The sequence below is a fragment of the Rhinoderma darwinii genome, chromosome 4 (assembly GCF_050947455.1).
Source record: "Rhinoderma darwinii isolate aRhiDar2 chromosome 4, aRhiDar2.hap1, whole genome shotgun sequence".
Taxonomy (NCBI): Eukaryota; Metazoa; Chordata; class Amphibia; order Anura; family Rhinodermatidae; genus Rhinoderma; species Rhinoderma darwinii.
The window spans coordinates 398,262,955-398,280,395 of NC_134690.1; the positions used below are offsets into that span (position 1 = coordinate 398,262,955).

Here is a 17,441-nt window from a genome sequence, read left to right on the forward strand (position 1 = left end):
TTCCCACTGAAATAAAAAGAATCATCTGTAGATACAAGTCCTTGGGGAGTGATCTTCTTGTAAAGTAGTTTCTTCATCTGTTTCTGGGAAAGCGCTGTGACCGCCAATATGGCCGCTAGCAAGTATTCCTGCACAGCAAATATGTCCTAGTATGCAGCGTTACAGGAGGAGGAAGGGGGGGGGTGTACCTAGCCCGATTCACTGTATCCGAACTCTAGGAAAGCTGGGTGACCACATCCATGCAAGCTTATTGATTTTCACCCAGCTTTCCCAGAAACTGATTGAACTAAGAAAGCGGACTGCCCTGGGGCTAAAGGGGTGGTGGTGCTGGTTTAGCCTTAGTCATAGCCGGATTCTGACATTATTACAGCTCTGGTCGTTGTATGGGTGTGGTACATGGGGGGCCCCCAATGGCTTTCTCTGTGGCCCCCTCAATCCGAACACAGATATTATTTTTGAGCTTTGAGAGCCGGAAAACTTAAATCTGCGCCTGCGATGAAATGACATAAATATGCGGCGAGATGTAACTGGTGAGAAGTCCATTCAAATTTTTTTTTTTCTTCTTGCAAATTTGTCACACTTTACCGTTTTGTGACATTTTTGTTGCAATTTACGTCAAAACCTGACGTGTACCGCTTAGTAATTCGGGGCCGTTGTGAATTTGACACTTTTTTATTTTTTATTTTTTGTTTTTTCGCACATTGACGGTTATAAAAAAAATTGCTAGAAAAAGGGGTGTGGCTTAGGAGTCGTAAAATGTACCAAATTTATTAACTGTGCGCTAAATCTTAGTGTAAATTTATACCCGCGGTGAGGTGCCGTCGGGTAGAGAAGGGTTTCCAACATGCTTAGGGAGTTACGACAAACTTATACCGGTAGCGGCATTTCAATAAATTTAGCACAGTTTGCGCCATTTTTGCCATGTTGTAAAATAAGGCATCTTATAACAACGTTGCTAAATCTCCCCCGTATTGCACAAACGATAGCGCCGTATTTATAGGGTAAATGTATCTATCTTTGTAGGACGCTGCCTTTTCCTTAGTTCCGCTATAGTGACTTTATATTTATACTGCGACATATTGATCATCCGTTACCCCAGTTCTGTTTGTTATTAAAAATGGCGGCCATGTGTGACTTACTAGAGATTCCTACAGTTCAAGTTCAGCTGTATGAGATGGGATGCAACTTGTCGCAGATGTTTGCAATCCTCCACATCCTCGTTACCCCTCCCCCCCTCGCATATATACTCACGTCTTTATGTTTTGTACACAGTGTAGCACCGTGTCTTGTAAACCGTTTCCCTCTATCGTCGCCCCTTTAGGTGGATTGAGGAATTTTACCAATAAACACTGTCTCGTGACGTCAGACTGATTATCTGAAGTGTGCAACTCCAGTCTTGTGTTTCCCATCCCCCACCCCTTCTGTGTGGACTACTTTATCATGAGTGAAGGTCATCCGTGCTCCGTGTTTTGTATCTGCTGGAAAAGATCTTAAGAATAAAACTATTGCGTAATTTCCCATTTCTCGTAGAATTGATCGCCGCTGATATTCTACGTGAAGTTTTTTCATACCTTCGAGGCAATGTCCAGCTTTTAACATCGTGTCATTTCTAGGTCCGATATTCTGCATTGATTGATTTGAGAATATAACTTTATACCAGTCAGAGCTCTGCTTTGTTGCAGAGCTCCGATTCCTCTGTATAGACAGTTACAAGATAACATTCTCTTCCTGCAGCCACCACTAGAGGGAGCTCACCGCATAGTTTTGTGTACAATATACTTACAGTATGCAGTAAGCTCCGGAGCTCCCTCTAGTGGTGGCTGCAGGCAGACAGTATGTTATGTCACTGTCTATACGGGAGATTTGGAGCTCTGTATCAGAACAACAAAGCTCCAGCCCCTAAAAAAGTTATGTATTAACAGAATAATCCGCACAGAATTTTGGCTTTGTTTGGAAGAAGGAAAAGAATGATTCATATTCACTAGGACTTTTGTACTACAATTTTCAGAGAACAAACTTCTGGTCCTGTTATGGCTTCATTCACACGGGCACTTTTTTTTTTAATTTTTTTTTAGCCCCTTCAAACAAAACAAAAAAAAAAATAAACGCTTATTGGAAAAACTTCCACTTTGCCATTGAAAATGTGCATATGGGGGGGGGGGAGGGTGGTGTTTTAGGAGGAATAAATGTTGGCCGAACAAAGGATCCGCTGACCGCTATTGTAATTGTATGGGCAGCTTTAGTTTAATCAATGGCTGAAGTCCATTCTTTAACCAGGCTGGGCAATAAGCTGCAATACCACACACAACCTGTTAACAGGTGTGGCGCTGTTTTAGAAGAAAGCAGCCATGCTCGTTTAATCCTGAACAACCCCTTTAAAATAACCCTAAATTTGCAACCTCCACCTTATTTTTATTTGCTGTACAGGTAAAGGCAGCCTGTTGCTCACTGTTATCAACCTTTTCAGGCTGGGAAGAGGGTGACTTGGCTAAATCTTTCTGCCGCCTATGATCACTGATTTATAATACACATCCGGTGCTGGGAGCCTACGGAGACGTTTACGTCTGTGTGCCGCTCCTCTTATAACGCTCCACCACTATTATAAGCTGCCGACTTTAGAGTGATCTCTTATTTTAAAAATAATTTGAAAAAATGTATTTCCAGCTCTTATCTGAACTCTCCCTCTTCGCAGGTGTTGGACGCTGTGAGCAGCCATCATGGCGGCGGACGCGATGATGCTGATGAGAGGCCTGGCTAAGCTGAGTAAGGCGATGCTGGAGGTGCAGGCTGGTCAGCTGAAGCAGGCGACGCTGGGCAGAGATGCTGTCAACTTGGTAAAGAGTTTGCAAGTAGCGGCTGAGGAACGATTCAGCGCCACCATGGGGAGAGTCCAAGTAAGTCAGTGTGGATGTATTAGGGCTCGTCCACACTTAACGGAATTGCTGCAGTATTTCCGCTAAAGCTAGCAGACCTTCCGCTGCGGAAAAAACGCACCAGTTCCTGCGTATTTTTACTGCAGAAAATGGCGCGTCTTTTGCTGCGTTTTTTTTCTTCAATGTTGGGAGATGGAGACCTTTCCTGAAAAACGCAGCCTATCTGTCCACTTTCCGCAGAAGGAATTGATATGCTGCTGTATTTTTTTTTTTAGTCAATACATAGCAGTCTAGCTAACGTCATGTATACAATGCATATTCAAAGTACATTTCCAGGCTCCTCCCCATTACCTGAACAAGCAGAGCTGCAGTGTAAAGCATGGTGGAGGGACAGAGGAGCAACCTGTGATGAGGTCAGGCTACATGATAGGAGTACTTGATTGCTACTCAGTTTCCGGGAACTCCAATTTATTTCTGTGTGAGTAATGGAAAGGGCACAGCTTGGCTGTCTTCGTACTCCTGACCACCTCTTAACTTAGTGGCCGTAGCCCAGCGGCAGACTGTAGGACGGGTGTCAGGGGGCCTCGTTCTAGAGAGGTGCGAGTCCAAGAGGTGGGATCTGCATCTTTTAAGGCATATCCTGTGGATAATCCCTAATTTAATGACCGTCAGTATGGCCACTATCTTGGCTATAGTTTGATACAGGAGCGATGTGTTGCAGTGCTCTCCAGCTGTTACAAAACAATGATCCCCAGCCTTCAACAGTCAGGGCATGCTGGGAGTTGTAGTTTTGCAACAGTGATGAAGTGTTAACCCCTTTTGATTATTGTATTACTTGTCTATTGAGTATTATTGATCTTTAAAAAAATCTTTATTTCAGGAATTTGGAAATCAGCAAGAGAACCTCTCCGGGGAGGGTATGGATAGTTTTGAAGGGCCGTCCTCTGAGATCGCTGGCATGGAATACTCGCCCTCCACCAGCGGCGCTCGGAACGAGACTAACAACCCGGAGTCTGATATTCCCAGTGCGAACAACTACTCCACCAGCCGTGGGCAAGAAGCCTTCCGTCCAGATCATGACCGGGACAATGGGGTATTATTTGGGACCTTAAGAGACACTGCGGGACCTTTTGCAGCTGCTGGTCAGAAAAGGGCCTTTCACCAGGATCATTCTTCTGTCGGTGGGCTGACAGCGGAGGACATTGATAAAGCCCGTGAGGCCAAGTCCACCCCAGAAAACAAGCCTTACAAACAAATGGTATATAGATAATTTTTTATCATCTATTTCAATGGGGTATTTGGCGCCGTAATTGCCTCACGATAGGGCATGTCGCTTCTTTCCCGCAAACCGATTTTTTTTTCCGGGGGGAAAAAACGCCTCCACCTCCCATTGAAATCAATGGGCGTCAATTTCGGCGTTTTTTTTGCCACTGTTTCCGTTGTAAAAACAGCGTCAAAACGGCGTGTGAGCAGGGCCTTCCAGGTATATGTAATCCCTTTTGTATTCTAGAGTTGAGCGATTGTTTGTCGTTGTAAATCACACATGTTGGAGCAGATGATGTGGAGTTCAGGTGACGGCCGCTCAGTTCATGGAGCCACAGTACTGTATATATAGTCACCGGCAGGACGTGACCTAAACACCGAGGAGATATCAGCCGTTATTGATTTTACCTTCAGTCCGCTTCAAAGAAATCTACGAATTATTTTTTTTAAGGAAAAATCTGATCATGTTGGGGAGAGCTGACGTGACTGCTGACGAGCCGCTCTACCCCCTTCTTAGGACATAAGCAGTTTGGTGTTGTACAGCCTAACATGTCTGACAGTCTGGTTGCTATGGATGCACTGCCTAACAACCACTCTTTGGATTGAAGTTTCCTGGCAATGTAGCCACAAATTAGGCCATAAATACCTAATAATTAAAATCCCAGAGGTGGGACCTACAACTAAGATGTCCCAATTTCCAAAGCCGTGCTCGGCTCTACTTGAATGGAGAGGGCGCGTGGTGCGCCACCTCCTAATTGAGACTGGGGCAGCCACAAATTATCAAATGGGGGTTATAGGACCCCCTGTTCTCATGATAGGAGTCCTGGGACCCTCGTCTATCAGTCACTTATGGCATCTTATCGATGGGAATTCCTTTTTTAACTGTAGGTTTGGAGCAGATAAAAAGCAAATTTTTTCCATCTGGAAAATAAATTTACTTCCTTCACGTAGTGCTGATTTTATGCTCTAGTTCTTTCCAAAGCAACGTTTATTTATTGTTCCCTGATACTTAATTGCAGTGCACTGTGGGAGATCGGGCTAAGCTGTTGGCTTTACATAAATGTCTGGAGTGTAGATAAACTGCGGTGTGTTCTCTAGAGCAGCCAGCACAATAGGTAATGCAGCTTTGGATGTGTCTGGAGGACAAGACTGGGTCAGTACAAGAAATGCATAGTAAAGTAAACCTGTCGCTTTATAAATTCAGTCCGTTCTGCTTGTAGCATGTTATAGAGGAGGACATATAGATTTGTGAGGAAAGATTCGGCATAACTTGTAAATTCTTGATCAAATCCCTGCTCATTCTGGGCTTAGGAGTCCAGTAGGCGGGCCCACTCAATGATTGACAGGTATGTCTGTGCACACACACCTACAGGAAAGGGCTGTCAATCATTGAGTGACCGGATCCCTTTAAAAAAATAAATAAGAACATAAAGTGTCCGATACAAATTGGAGGTGACGCAAATGATAAGGCAAGATATATATATATATAATATAGCTGACGCCGGCCGTCTCCCCAGACCTCCCCGTACACGTGCGCTTCCTCTCTGATCATCTTTATTTTGACCCCCCTCCTTTTCATATTGAATGTGAGATCCGTGAACAGTTACGCACGCTCGGTCATGTTTTGGTCGTGTTTACAGACTGTGAATGTTGCAAGACGCCCTTCATAGTTGATCAACTTGTATTATGTTCTGACCTTGGCGTCACCTGTGACTTTCCCGTTCTGTCACGGCGGCGGGCAGGAGGTGGTGTTGTTTTTACACTCTCATCCTAATAATTGGCAGATTTTCTATTTTGTCTCCCGGATCTGTGTTTACAAATTTTTATTCTTAATTTTGTATATAAAAAAAAAAAATCTATTTAAAGGAAGTTATTTATGTGCAGACATTTAGCCTGTTGACTTGTTGAGGGACTCTTAGTTGCCCCCAGCCTCTGTTCAGCTCGTTTTTGGGGGAGCCACTTGTTTGTTTTGCATATTTCTTTGCAGTGAATCTCTGCTGTGACTAATAGGGGTTCCCTAACTGCACTGCCCCCATATGCCCTTGTAATATATCATAGGGTACGTAGTTTATTACACAACGACCAGACCTTACCATTAGTACCACATATGTCCTATACTTCCTATCTGGACTGGTGCCATGGGGTGTCCTTTGTGAATGAAAAGTAAAGTTGACCATAGCAAAAAATAGTTTCTGCTCCTCCGCTGTGGCCAGTGCGACAGCTGATATATTAGTTAGAATCTTCGTACTTGCTCGGGGGTGCGAACCCTTCGAAATCTATCATTATTGTCAATACGGTTTGTGCCGAACCTCTCAATACACGGCACATAACTTGCAATGTTCCTGCACATTTACCCCTGGTCTTACATGTTTGATACTGAAGGAGCATGCTTTCTTGCGTGCTCTTCCCATACTGAGGGACCTACGAAAAGTCAATGCAGCCCGGAGAGGCAGTCTATTATACAGGGACCTATGAAAAGCCTGTACAGCCCGGAGAGGCAGTCTATTATACAGGGACCTATGAAAAGCCCGTGCAGCCCGGAGAGGCAGTCTATTATACAGGGACCCACGACAAGCCCGTGCAGCCCGGAGAGGCAGTCTATTATACAGGGACCTATGAAAAGCCTGTACAGCCCGGAGAGGCAGTCTATTATACAGGGACCTATGAAAAGCCCGTGCAGCCCGGAGAGGCAGTTTATTATACAGGGACCCACGACAAGCCCGTGCAGCCCGGAGAGGCAGTCTATTATACAGGGACCTATGAAAAGCCTGTACAGCCCGGAGAGGCAGTCTATTATACAGGGACCTATGAAAAGCCCGTGCAGCCCGGAGAGGCAGTTTATTATACAGGGACCCACGACAAGCCCGTGCAGCCCGGAGAGGCAGTCTATTATACAGGGACCTATGAAAAGCCTGTACAGCCCGGAGAGGCAGTCTATTATACAGGGACCTATGAAAAGCCCGTGCAGCCCGGAGAGGCAGTTTATTATACGGGGACCTACAACAAGCCCCTGCAGCCCGGAGAGGCAGTCTATTATACAGGGACCTATGAAAAGTCAGTGCAGCCCGGAGAGGCAGTCTATTATACAGCATCCTTCAGAATAAAGATAAGCAGAGTTGGGCTCTAGATGGCAGTGCCCCAGAGCGAGCATGAAGTCAATCATTTAATTTAGGTTGCCCCCCCCATGCCAAAGGAGCAGCGTTCTGCTTCATGATGGATATACCGATGCAGAAAACACGACGCAGCTGTATTTATTTTTTTTTTTCTTCCTTCTGATGTCCTCCTGTTTGTTTTGCAGCTCAGTGAACGAGCACGTGAGCGGAAAGTGCCAGTGACACGGATTGGGAGACTGGCAAACTTCGGAGGTAATGATATTCTGCTGTAACTGAACGGTCTAATACAACTAGGTCAGAAGCCGCAGCAGATGAGGGGCGCGGCGCAGGAGAACGGCCCGCAGCGCTCTGTATCCTCACCGTATCTGTGTTGCGAAAGCGAGCGTGGAGTCTTCATTTACTGTGTGTTGTGCTTCATTCATAGAAATTCTGATATAGTGATAACCTTTATCCAGAACATCAGGGAGGTGTGATCTGCTGCGTGTCTCCGCATGCTGCTGTCTGCCCTGGAGAAAGCGTAACCTCCCCTATTAGAAACACTATTTGGGGGGCTGAATGTCTCGTACGCAAAGAAATTCTTGCTTAACCCCTTTTAGAGGTTATTTGGTGGTCTATTTATAAAGCCTAATTATTAGATGCAGTACTATTCATTTTCTAAGGTTTCTGCTTGCTGTTGGTGAATGGAAACATTCGTATGTTCAAGCTGAAAAGCCGCCCAAGTGTCCCTGTTACACGGCTTGTTACAGTATCAGAGCTCCTGGGTCAGTTGATATGAGTGTGGTGGGAGGGGGGGGGGGGTTTAACGGCTGAATGTAAACCAGGATGTCTCCATTCACTGACAGCAAAGCTGAGGCCTTGAATATTAAAATTTTATTAGAAAGCCGCAGAACTTTTCATTCAGTAGCGATTTAGGCTGGAAAACCTCATTTATCATTGTATAATGAAATGTTCTGCTACTTTCTATCCTGTTAGAAAACGGTGAAGAATTTCTTGCTTACTGTCAGTGAATGGGACCATTCAGAAGCTGAAAATATGTACAGACCGAACACTTCCCACAGCTGAAGGTTTATTACAATTGTATCCAGTCTAAACCATATTCTGTAAAGTAAATGCATCAGCAGCACCAACCGCTCTCCTATCCTGATAGTTCGCTACAATGTATCAGTGCAGGGGATAAAGTCCACAAAAAGATGCTGTTGACTTGATACAATTGTAACAAACCTTCAACTGTGATCAGTATTCGGTCTAATTCAGCCTCTGGATGTAAACAGAAATGTTTTAATCCCTCATCTATGTCAAAAACTCTGCTTGCTGTCAGCGGAGTTTGAAAAATTATAGGTTTCATCTACTTTATACGTTTAGGATTAAATATTCTGCGTGTTTCCTGCTCATCTGATCACTACTGATAGTCTAAGGAATCTATAAACAAAAAAGGGCCCCTATTGTTTTATAACGTGGACAGACATCGCTTTATAGCAGCTGCCGTTCCTATGAGGCCCCGCTACTAATTATAGGGGGGATAAAATGCCTAAAATAGTTGTGTGCAGAGAAGCGCTCAGGGGACCACGTAAAGCTCCGTAGAATAGAGGTAATTGTGTCTATTTAAAGGGGGATGCATTTTCAATTATGTATCTAGCAGGTTAAAGGGGTTTCCAGGTTTAGAAAAACATGGCTGCTTCTTGAAACAGCGCCACACCTGCCCATAGGTTGTGTGTGGTATTGCAGCTCTGCTCCATTCACTGCAATCCTGGACGACCCCTTTAGTCTAGCACTTTGTGGAGTGACGGCTTATAATAGTTTGTGTTCTAATTTTATCCCCTGGGTGGACGGGATATTTGTATATATTGGGGGGGGGGGGCATTGCTATAAATAATTACACTGCTCATATGTCTTAATGCGGCTCCATCAGGTCTCCTATCTGAGCAGCATAGGATAGAGGGGAGACACGGAGCTCGGGGGATATCTAGTTTTCCATGACTTCATTCCGTATTTTCATGTAATAAGCTGTTTGAAGGATTCATAGAAAGCCTGTGAGTCCTGCTTACCTGGGGGTGCAGGACTCGCAGGCTTAATCTGAGGGGTGGGGGGGATGCAGGACTCGCAGGCTTAATCTGAGGGGTGGGGGGGATGCAGGACTCGCAGGCTTTCTCTGGGGAGTGGGGGGGGATGCAGGACTCGCAGGCTTTCTCTGGGGGGTGGGGGGGATGCAGGACTCGCAGGCTTTCTCTGGGGGGTGGGGGGGGATGCAGGACTCGCAGGCTTTCTCTGGGGGGTGGGGGGGGATGCAGGACTCGCAGGCTTTCTCTGGGGGGTGGGGGGGGATGCAGGACTCGCAGGCTTTCTCTGGGGGGTGGGGGGGATGCAGGACTCGCAGGCTTTCTCTGGGGGGTGGGGGGGATGAAGGACTCGCAGGCTTTCTCTGGGGGGATGAAGGACTCGCAGGCTTTCTCTGGGGGGATGAAGGACTCGCAGGCTTTCTCTGGGGGGATGAAGGACTCGCAGGCTTTCTCTGGGGGGATGAAGGACTCGCAGGCTTTCTCTGGGGGGATGAAGGACTCGCAGGCTTTCTCTGGGGGGATGAAGGACTCGCAGGCTTTCTCTGGGGGGATGAAGGACTCGCAGGCTTTCTCTGGGGGGATGAAGGACTCGCAGGCTTTCTCTGGGGGGATGCAGGACTCGCAGGCTTTCTCTGGGGGGATGCAGGACTCGCAGGCTTTCTCTGGGGGGATGCAGGACTCGCAGGCTTTCTCTGGGGGGTGGGGGGGATGCAGGACTCGCAGGCTTTCTCTGGGGGGTGGGGGGGATGCAGGACTCGCAGGCTTTCTCTGGGGGGTGGGGGGGATAGGTCTCCTATCTGAGCAGCATAGGATAGAGGGGAGACACGGAGCTCGGGGGATATCTAGTTTTCCATGACTTCATTCCGTATTTTCATGTAATAAGCTGTTTGAAGGATTCATAGAAAGCCTGTGAGTCCTGCTTACCTGGGGGTGCAGGACTCGCAGGCTTAATCTGAGGGGTGGGGGGGATGCAGGACTCGCAGGCTTAATCTGAGGGGTGGGGGGGATGCAGGACTCGCAGGCTTTCTCTGGGGGGTGGGGGGGATGCAGGACTCGCAGGCTTTCTCTGGGGGGTGGGGGGGATGCAGGACTCGCAGGCTTTCTCTGGGGGGTGGGGGGGGATGAAGGACTCGCAGGCTTTCTCTGGGGGGATGAAGGACTCGCAGGCTTTCTCTGGGGGGATGAAGGACTCGCAGGCTTTCTCTGGGGGGATGAAGGACTCGCAGGCTTTCTCTGGGGGGATGAAGGACTCGCAGGCTTTCTCTGGGGGGATGAAGGACTCACAGGCTTTCTCTGGGGGGATGCAGGACTCGCAGGCTTTCTCTGGGGGGTGGGGGGGATGAAGGACTCGCAGGCTTTCTCTGGGGGGTGGGGGGGATGAAGGACTCGCAGGCTTTCTCTGGGGGGTGGGGGGGATGCAGGACTCGCAGGCTTTCTCTGGGGGGTGGGGGGGATGAAGGACTCGCAGGCTTTCTCTGGGGGGTGGGGGGGTTGAAGGACTCGCAGGCTTTCTCTGGGGGGGATGAAGGACTCGCAGGCTTTCTCTGGGGGATGAAGGACTCGCAGGCTTTCTCTGGGGGGATGAAGGACTCACAGGCTTTCTCTGGGGGGATGAAGGACTCACAGGCTTTCTCTAGGGGGTGGGGGGGATGCAGGACTCACAGGCTTTCTCTAGGGGGTGGGGGGGATGCAGGACTCGCAGGCTTTCTCTAGGGGGTGGGGGGGATGCAGGACTCGCAGGCTTTCTCTAGGGGGTGGGGGGGATGCAGGACTCGCAGGCTTTCTCTGGGGGGTGGGGGGATGCAGGACTCGCAGGCTTTCTCTGGGGGGTTGGGGGGGATGCAGGACTCGCAGGCTTTCTCTGGGGGTGGGGGGATGCAGGACTCGCAGGCTTTCTCTGGGGGATGGGGGGGATGCAGGACTCGCAGGCTTTCTCTGGGGGTGGGGGGATGCAGGACTCGCAGGCTTTCTCTGGGGGGTGGGGGGGGATGCAGGACTCGCAGGCTTTCTCTGGGGGGGATGAAGGACTCGCAGGCTTCCTCTGGGGGGATGCAGGACTCGCAGGCTTCCTCTGGGGGGGATGCAGGACTCGCAGGCTTCCTCTGGGGGGGATGCAGGACTCGCAGGCTTCCTCTGGGGGGGATGCAGGACTCGCAGGCTTCCTCTGGGGGGGATGAAGGACTCGCAGGCTTCCTCTGGGGGGTGGGGGGGGATGCAGGACTCGCAGGCTTTCTCTGGGGGGTGGGGGGGGATGCAGGACTCGCAGGCTTTCTCTGGGGGGTGGGGGGGGGATGCAGGACTCGCAGGCTTTCTCTGGGGGGTGGGGGGGGGATGCAGGACTCGCAGGCTTTCTCTGGGGGGTGGGGGGATGCAGGACTCGCAGGCTTTCTCTGGTGGGTGGGGGGATGCAGGACTCGCAGGCTTTCTCTGGGGGGTGGGGGGGATGCAGGACTCGCAGGCTTTCTCTGGGGGGTGGGGGGGGGATGCAGGATTTCTGAGTTCTTTCAGCATTTAAACTGCTTTATTACATTAAAATACTGAATCGAATTATAGAAAATATCTTATGCTGCCCCTCAGATACAGGCCTTAAAGAGCCCCTGCCCCTATAATAATTTAGTTTTTTTTGTTTTTTATTTTTCTCCAGGATTGGCGGTTGGTCTGGGCATCGGAGCTCTCGCAGAAGTGGCGAAGAAAAGCTTAAGTCCAAGAAACGAAAATGATGGTGAGTCGGCTGCGCACGATATCGATACTTGACTTGTTCTGTGCAGACCCGGCCGTTCTAGTTTCTATCAGGCGTGCCAGGCTGCATTCAAAGACGTGTTTTTATGCTGCATGTTTGACTTCTAGCATTCCCCCTGCTGCTCCAGTGTCTGCACCGAGTTTTCTGCTGTGGGGTATTATGGAATCTCCATTAAGATGTTTCATATGTGTGTTGGAATCCAGCAGATTTGCAAATGCAGCTTTGGATGTGACTGGAGTAGAAGATCTATTTTACCAATCTTGCTTCGTTATCAGTAAAGCTTCGAGTACTTGCAAGGTTACGTAACATATGTAGATTTGACCCATACATTTTTCATAGTTGCAGCTACCGTGTGTGAGCGGTCGCCATTGTCTTTGAATCTAATAATAAGAAGTGTGAATCCTGTCAAACTAACACTGAAAGCAAAAATCTTCATCCGCCGGGTCGTTCTTCTCTGGGATATAATTGTTTTATCGAATGTGAAAACACTATGGGCCGGCCACCAAGGAAGGACTTGACTCTGTGCCCAGCCCCTTGCATAACCTCCGATGTTGATTCGACCTGCCGGATATGTTCTTCTCTGACAGCTGAATGCACTTCATGGATACCCCTCCCCCCCCCCCCCCCCTCCTCGGCACAAGCAAGAAAGTAAAAGGCTTCGCTAAGTGCAAAGTTAATAAACGCCTCATGTAGGGCTGACTCTAGGTCAATGGTGCCCTGTATAGTGTTTTTTTTATTCCCCCCCCCCCCCCCCTATATGGTGAACCTTCTAGCGCCCAAATAAGGGTGAGTGCGTAAATACTGCGGATTTTCAGCAACTTTTTTTTATTACGGAAAATCTGCGGCACAATACAGTAGCACCCACACGCTGCGTAAACCAGATTGACCTGTGGTATGTTATTTATATTTTTATATGTTTTATATCCACTGTATCTGTGGAATTTTTGCTTTTTTTTCCAGAGTTTTCCCCATTAAATTCAATGGAGAGGTAAAACGCGCAACAAAACGTGTCTGGTGGTATAACACCTACTCCTCGCCGCCGAGGCAAACTGGACACACAATCAGACACTGGCACCTTGCTGCAACATGCTGGCACAGTCACCCCCCCCCCCCCCCCCGCGCTGCCAGACCCTGAGGTGAGCAGCCTCCTACCACCACGAAACGCGTGTTGGAAGCAATCACCCCATGTTAGCTCGTGTCTGGCCTCTCCTTGTACCCTTTAAGTCTCCGCTCTTCATTAGTGAGTGGCATCTCTTACTGACTCGCATAATCCTCCTTACTGCCACTTACGCTTTATAATCCTTGCTGTAAACCCTCCAGGACCCTGATGTTCGTGGCTGTTTATCGCACTCCCTGCACTGCGAGGGGGGGGAGGTGTAGATTTAAACGTGAAAATGTGTTTACCCGTCCTGGTTTCCCTGGCTTGGGGACATTGTAGCCTGGATGTAACACACGTTCTGTGCCCACCACCACGTTGCTGCAATGCGTGGCACGCTTCCAGGTCACCCACAGAAATTTCCATGTCGTTATTTGATACGCGTTTTGGCCTGTCTGGTGGGGATTGAAAACTCTTCGCTGCTACTTTACAGTCAAGATCTTCAAGTTTCTTTCAAGTTCTTCATGACCTCACACTCCGCTCCCGGGTTAGACAGCTGGTGCTGTCTGCAGCTTTGTACTTGTTTGGAGAACAGGTGGTGGTCCGGTTAAACATATGCGCAACTACATTGGATAATTCAAGTTAGTCCGGTATAAGGGCCTGCTTACATCACCGTTCGCTTTCCGTTCCGGGGTTCCGTCGGAGGTTTCCGTCGGGTGAACCCCGCAACGGAAAGTAAAAGTGACAGCACCGCTTCCGTTTCAGTCACCATTGATCTCAATGGTGACGGAAACATCGCTAATGGTTTCCGTTCGTCACCATTCCGGCTGGTTTGCGGTTTCCGACGGAATCAATAGCGTAGTCTACTCCCCTATTCCGTCGGAAAACCGGAAACCAGCCGGAATGGTGACGAACGGAAACCATTAGCGATGTTTCCGTCACCATTGAGATCAATGGTGACTGAAACGGAAGCTGTGCTGTCACTTTCCGTTGCGGGGTTCACCCGACGGAACCCTGGAACGGAAATAAACGGTGATGTGAACAGGCCCTAATTTCCTCCTCCTCCGTCCGTCTATCTGCGATTTGTGACCATTGCGCAACGTTTTCTTTTGACTTCTATGGTAGGAGAAAGTCTCATGAAGCCGCGTCACGTTGCTATGTAGCCTAAGGCCTCCTGCACATGGCAGTGCCAGTTATCACAGGCGGCGATTGCGGCCGCGGCTAGCCGTCCGCATTTTTGTCCTGTGCTCCTATACAAGGTATGGGGGAACGGACTGTAAAAAGCAAGATAGGACATGTCCTATCGTTTGCGGTACACTTCTACGGACCGGACACCCGTAAATAAACTGGAAGGTGTCCATGATCAATCAAAGTGAATGCGTCTGCAATTACGGACAATTTTTACGGTCGTGTGCATGGAGCCTTAGAGGGAAGAGAGCTCTTCTGCGGGAAGGGAGTTAGATTACTATATGGTAATATCCATATGTCACCTACAGGGAGCGGCCTCGAGGATTACTAGGGTGATGGAGATCTTCGGTTAACTGATGCTTGTGTGAACTGTTGCTAGGCAACGACCCAGGAAATGGCAGTAAATCTCTTTTTAAACTAAAAAAAAGTCAAAAGAAACTCCTCCGACTTCATAGATCATGATTTCCCCGTTGACCCAGATCACTTTTTAGGATGTCATATCACTGATAGAAGGCTTGTTTGGGTGTTATGGACCCAAGATGGCTGCCGGCCCAAATGTCCCTATAAACAGATACACTTGGCTTGGGTGAACATGTCTGTCCTATGGGTAGCGAGGAAGATAATACAATTTGTCAGGAAAATTGCATCCGGTCTTATTTATGCTTTATGCTGTTAGTGGATCCGGTTCATTTTGGCAAGATCCACCATCAGAAACCAAATTTTATCTCCATAATGGGTAATGGACATACTGACACCGCTCCACTATTTCTGCTTGTTTTCTGCCCAGCAAGTACAGAGCCGTGCCCAGGAATGTGCCCCCTCTCTGCGGGCTTGGCTTGTTTGTTGTGAATCCGTTAACAGTCGGGAATTGCTTTGGTTGGATCGTTGCTGCGTAAACAACTATGATTTATGTGCTTCGTATCAGCCGCGTAGCTCTGCTCCCACTTGCTTGGCACGGCCTGGCACATAGATCAGGTCTGAAGTGATGACAACGCCGTCCTGCTCTGATTGGCACATTAATGACACTTTATTTATTTTTTTAGATTTGGTGCAAATTTAAGTGATGGATGGGTCCAACATTTATGGCCTCCACCAGTCTTCAAACTGAAGGGCAGGGAGTCCTCATTAGTTTGAGAAGGCCTAGACTTATGCATTGTGATAAATCCCGTTTGAGCAGGACTTGCTCGTGGTGTTTTGTTTTCCCCCCCCCCCCCAGCTACCTGAATCTATATTCACTGACAGCAAGCAGGGATCTTGCCAATGGTGAAGAAATGTAAAATATATTTAGAAGTTAAACATTTTGGATTCTACAATAATTTAGCTTTTATTTTACATTAAACCAGAAAACCTACTTCCCGGGACCCTCACCAATTCAGGGAATGAAGGGGCTGCAGCTCTGATTTAGCTCCCCTTTTTAACGTTCCGTGCACAGCTGCGCTCCCGCTTCACTTGCTTAAGGCCGTGCTTGGTTCTCTGCGCAGCGGGTGGCTGGGGGCCGCTACTTTTCAGGGAAATACAGTGAACGGGACTGCATATATGGCCAAAGTGGCTTCTTGGGACCTCCTGCGTCCACCCGTACCAAGGAAAGATTCTACAACATCGGCTGAAAACCATAAACTTGGCGGATTAATTTCTCTGGAGAACAGCGGTGGAGTCTCCGTCAGATTATTGCTGGATCCTGACAAATATTTGGGTTTGTGGAAAATGTAATGGCATTTTATGGTGTCTGTAAAAAGTTCTTGTGTTTATATAATAGTTTCTGCACATTTCTAATATACTTGGCGCATCAATTCCTCGCCATTTCTACCATCTCTGCTTTCTGTCAGCAAGTGGATCTTTATTTTTTTATTCTATATAAATGACGCTCATTCCAAGACCTCTGATACACTAAAGCCAACCCTGCAGCTGTGTAAGCAGGATGTGTTTTTTAATCCCCTGGATGTAATGTGCAAATTTCTATTCACTAACCGAAAGCAAAGGTCTTGAACATCGTGAGGAATTGAAACACAAAGTATATTAACTTTTTTTTTTTCTTTTTTTTGTGTGTACAATACATTCATGTTTCATTTTTATTTATTTTTTTCCCCTCCAATTTCAGGTAAAAAATCTGTCATGGAGTCCAGCCCCTTCCTATCAGAAGCAAATGCTGAGAGGATTGTGAGCACCTTGTGCAAGGTTCGTGGAGCTGCCCTGAAACTCGGCCAGATGTTGAGTATTCAAGGTAATGTCGCCATGACAAATCAATTACGCCGAGCGCACACGACCTTTCATCGGCAGTGTAATCTGGGCTCTGTATAAAATGATGCACTCAAACGCCATTCTTCTAGTTAATGGTTAATGTTGTTCTGTGGGCCGTAAATGGACTCTAACTTTTCAAACATCTTCTGCTACTCTAATAGTATACGTGATCTATCAACTTATTTACTTACTGTTGAAACGTAGCGGTTTTAGCCATGCAAATGTTTATTTACTGCCGCTAGGTGTCTCCCTACCTATACGTAGCCGTCCACTGCCTGTTAAGCAAGTTCCGTTCCGTCTATAGTTACAAAGCAGAGGAGACGGAGTGCAGGAAGTGGTGTGGGGGGGGGGGGGTTTCACTGCCTGCCGATGGAAATCTTTGGAGAGGTGAGGGGGAGCGTGAAGAGGGAGCTGGAAAAGACCAACACACTGCCCATACAGGTCTATGGAGAAAAGGAGGGGGGGAAGCAGGATGAAGGGGCAGGGAGGGACAGACACTGCTGCCTATAAAAAAAAAATTAAAAAAATCTAAGGATAGGGGGGGAACAGAAGCTGAGTGAGACACACACACAGATGTGCTGCAGATTTCTGGTAAGAGTTCTCATCCCAGTTCTGGATTATCAGCTACATTGCTCATTACTGCTGCATAATCTCCTCCATGCTACTGCATCTTGTATGTATGATAGAAGAGGAGAATTACGCTCTTATCTCTGTGTGCAGTGTATAGAAGACTTGATCGCCTTTAGACTCCGCCCACTAGCTCTGAGACTATTGCGAATTGGAGCCTACAGAGGGGAAATTGCTAAACGTCATAGTGCCAGGAAATAGTTATTCTTCATGTGTACACACAAAAGTTAGGTACGCTTTAAGGGT

General features: G+C 47.9%; 1 protein-coding gene across 1 annotated transcript in view; it reads left to right on the top strand.

The window, feature by feature from the left end:
* The window catches only part of COQ8A (coenzyme Q8A), a 49,602-nt gene that overhangs the window by 15,686 nt on the left and 16,475 nt on the right, over nucleotides 1–17,441 (top strand). Inside the window, exons 2-6 of the mRNA XM_075863425.1 lie at nucleotides 2,693–2,894; nucleotides 3,754–4,131; nucleotides 7,435–7,501; nucleotides 11,951–12,028; nucleotides 16,429–16,551. Coding sequence (XP_075719540.1) covers nucleotides 2,718–2,894; nucleotides 3,754–4,131; nucleotides 7,435–7,501; nucleotides 11,951–12,028; nucleotides 16,429–16,551 — 823 coding nt within the window. The 5' untranslated portion in view covers nucleotides 2,693–2,717. The remainder of the gene's footprint in view (nucleotides 1–2,692; nucleotides 2,895–3,753; nucleotides 4,132–7,434; nucleotides 7,502–11,950; nucleotides 12,029–16,428; nucleotides 16,552–17,441) is intronic.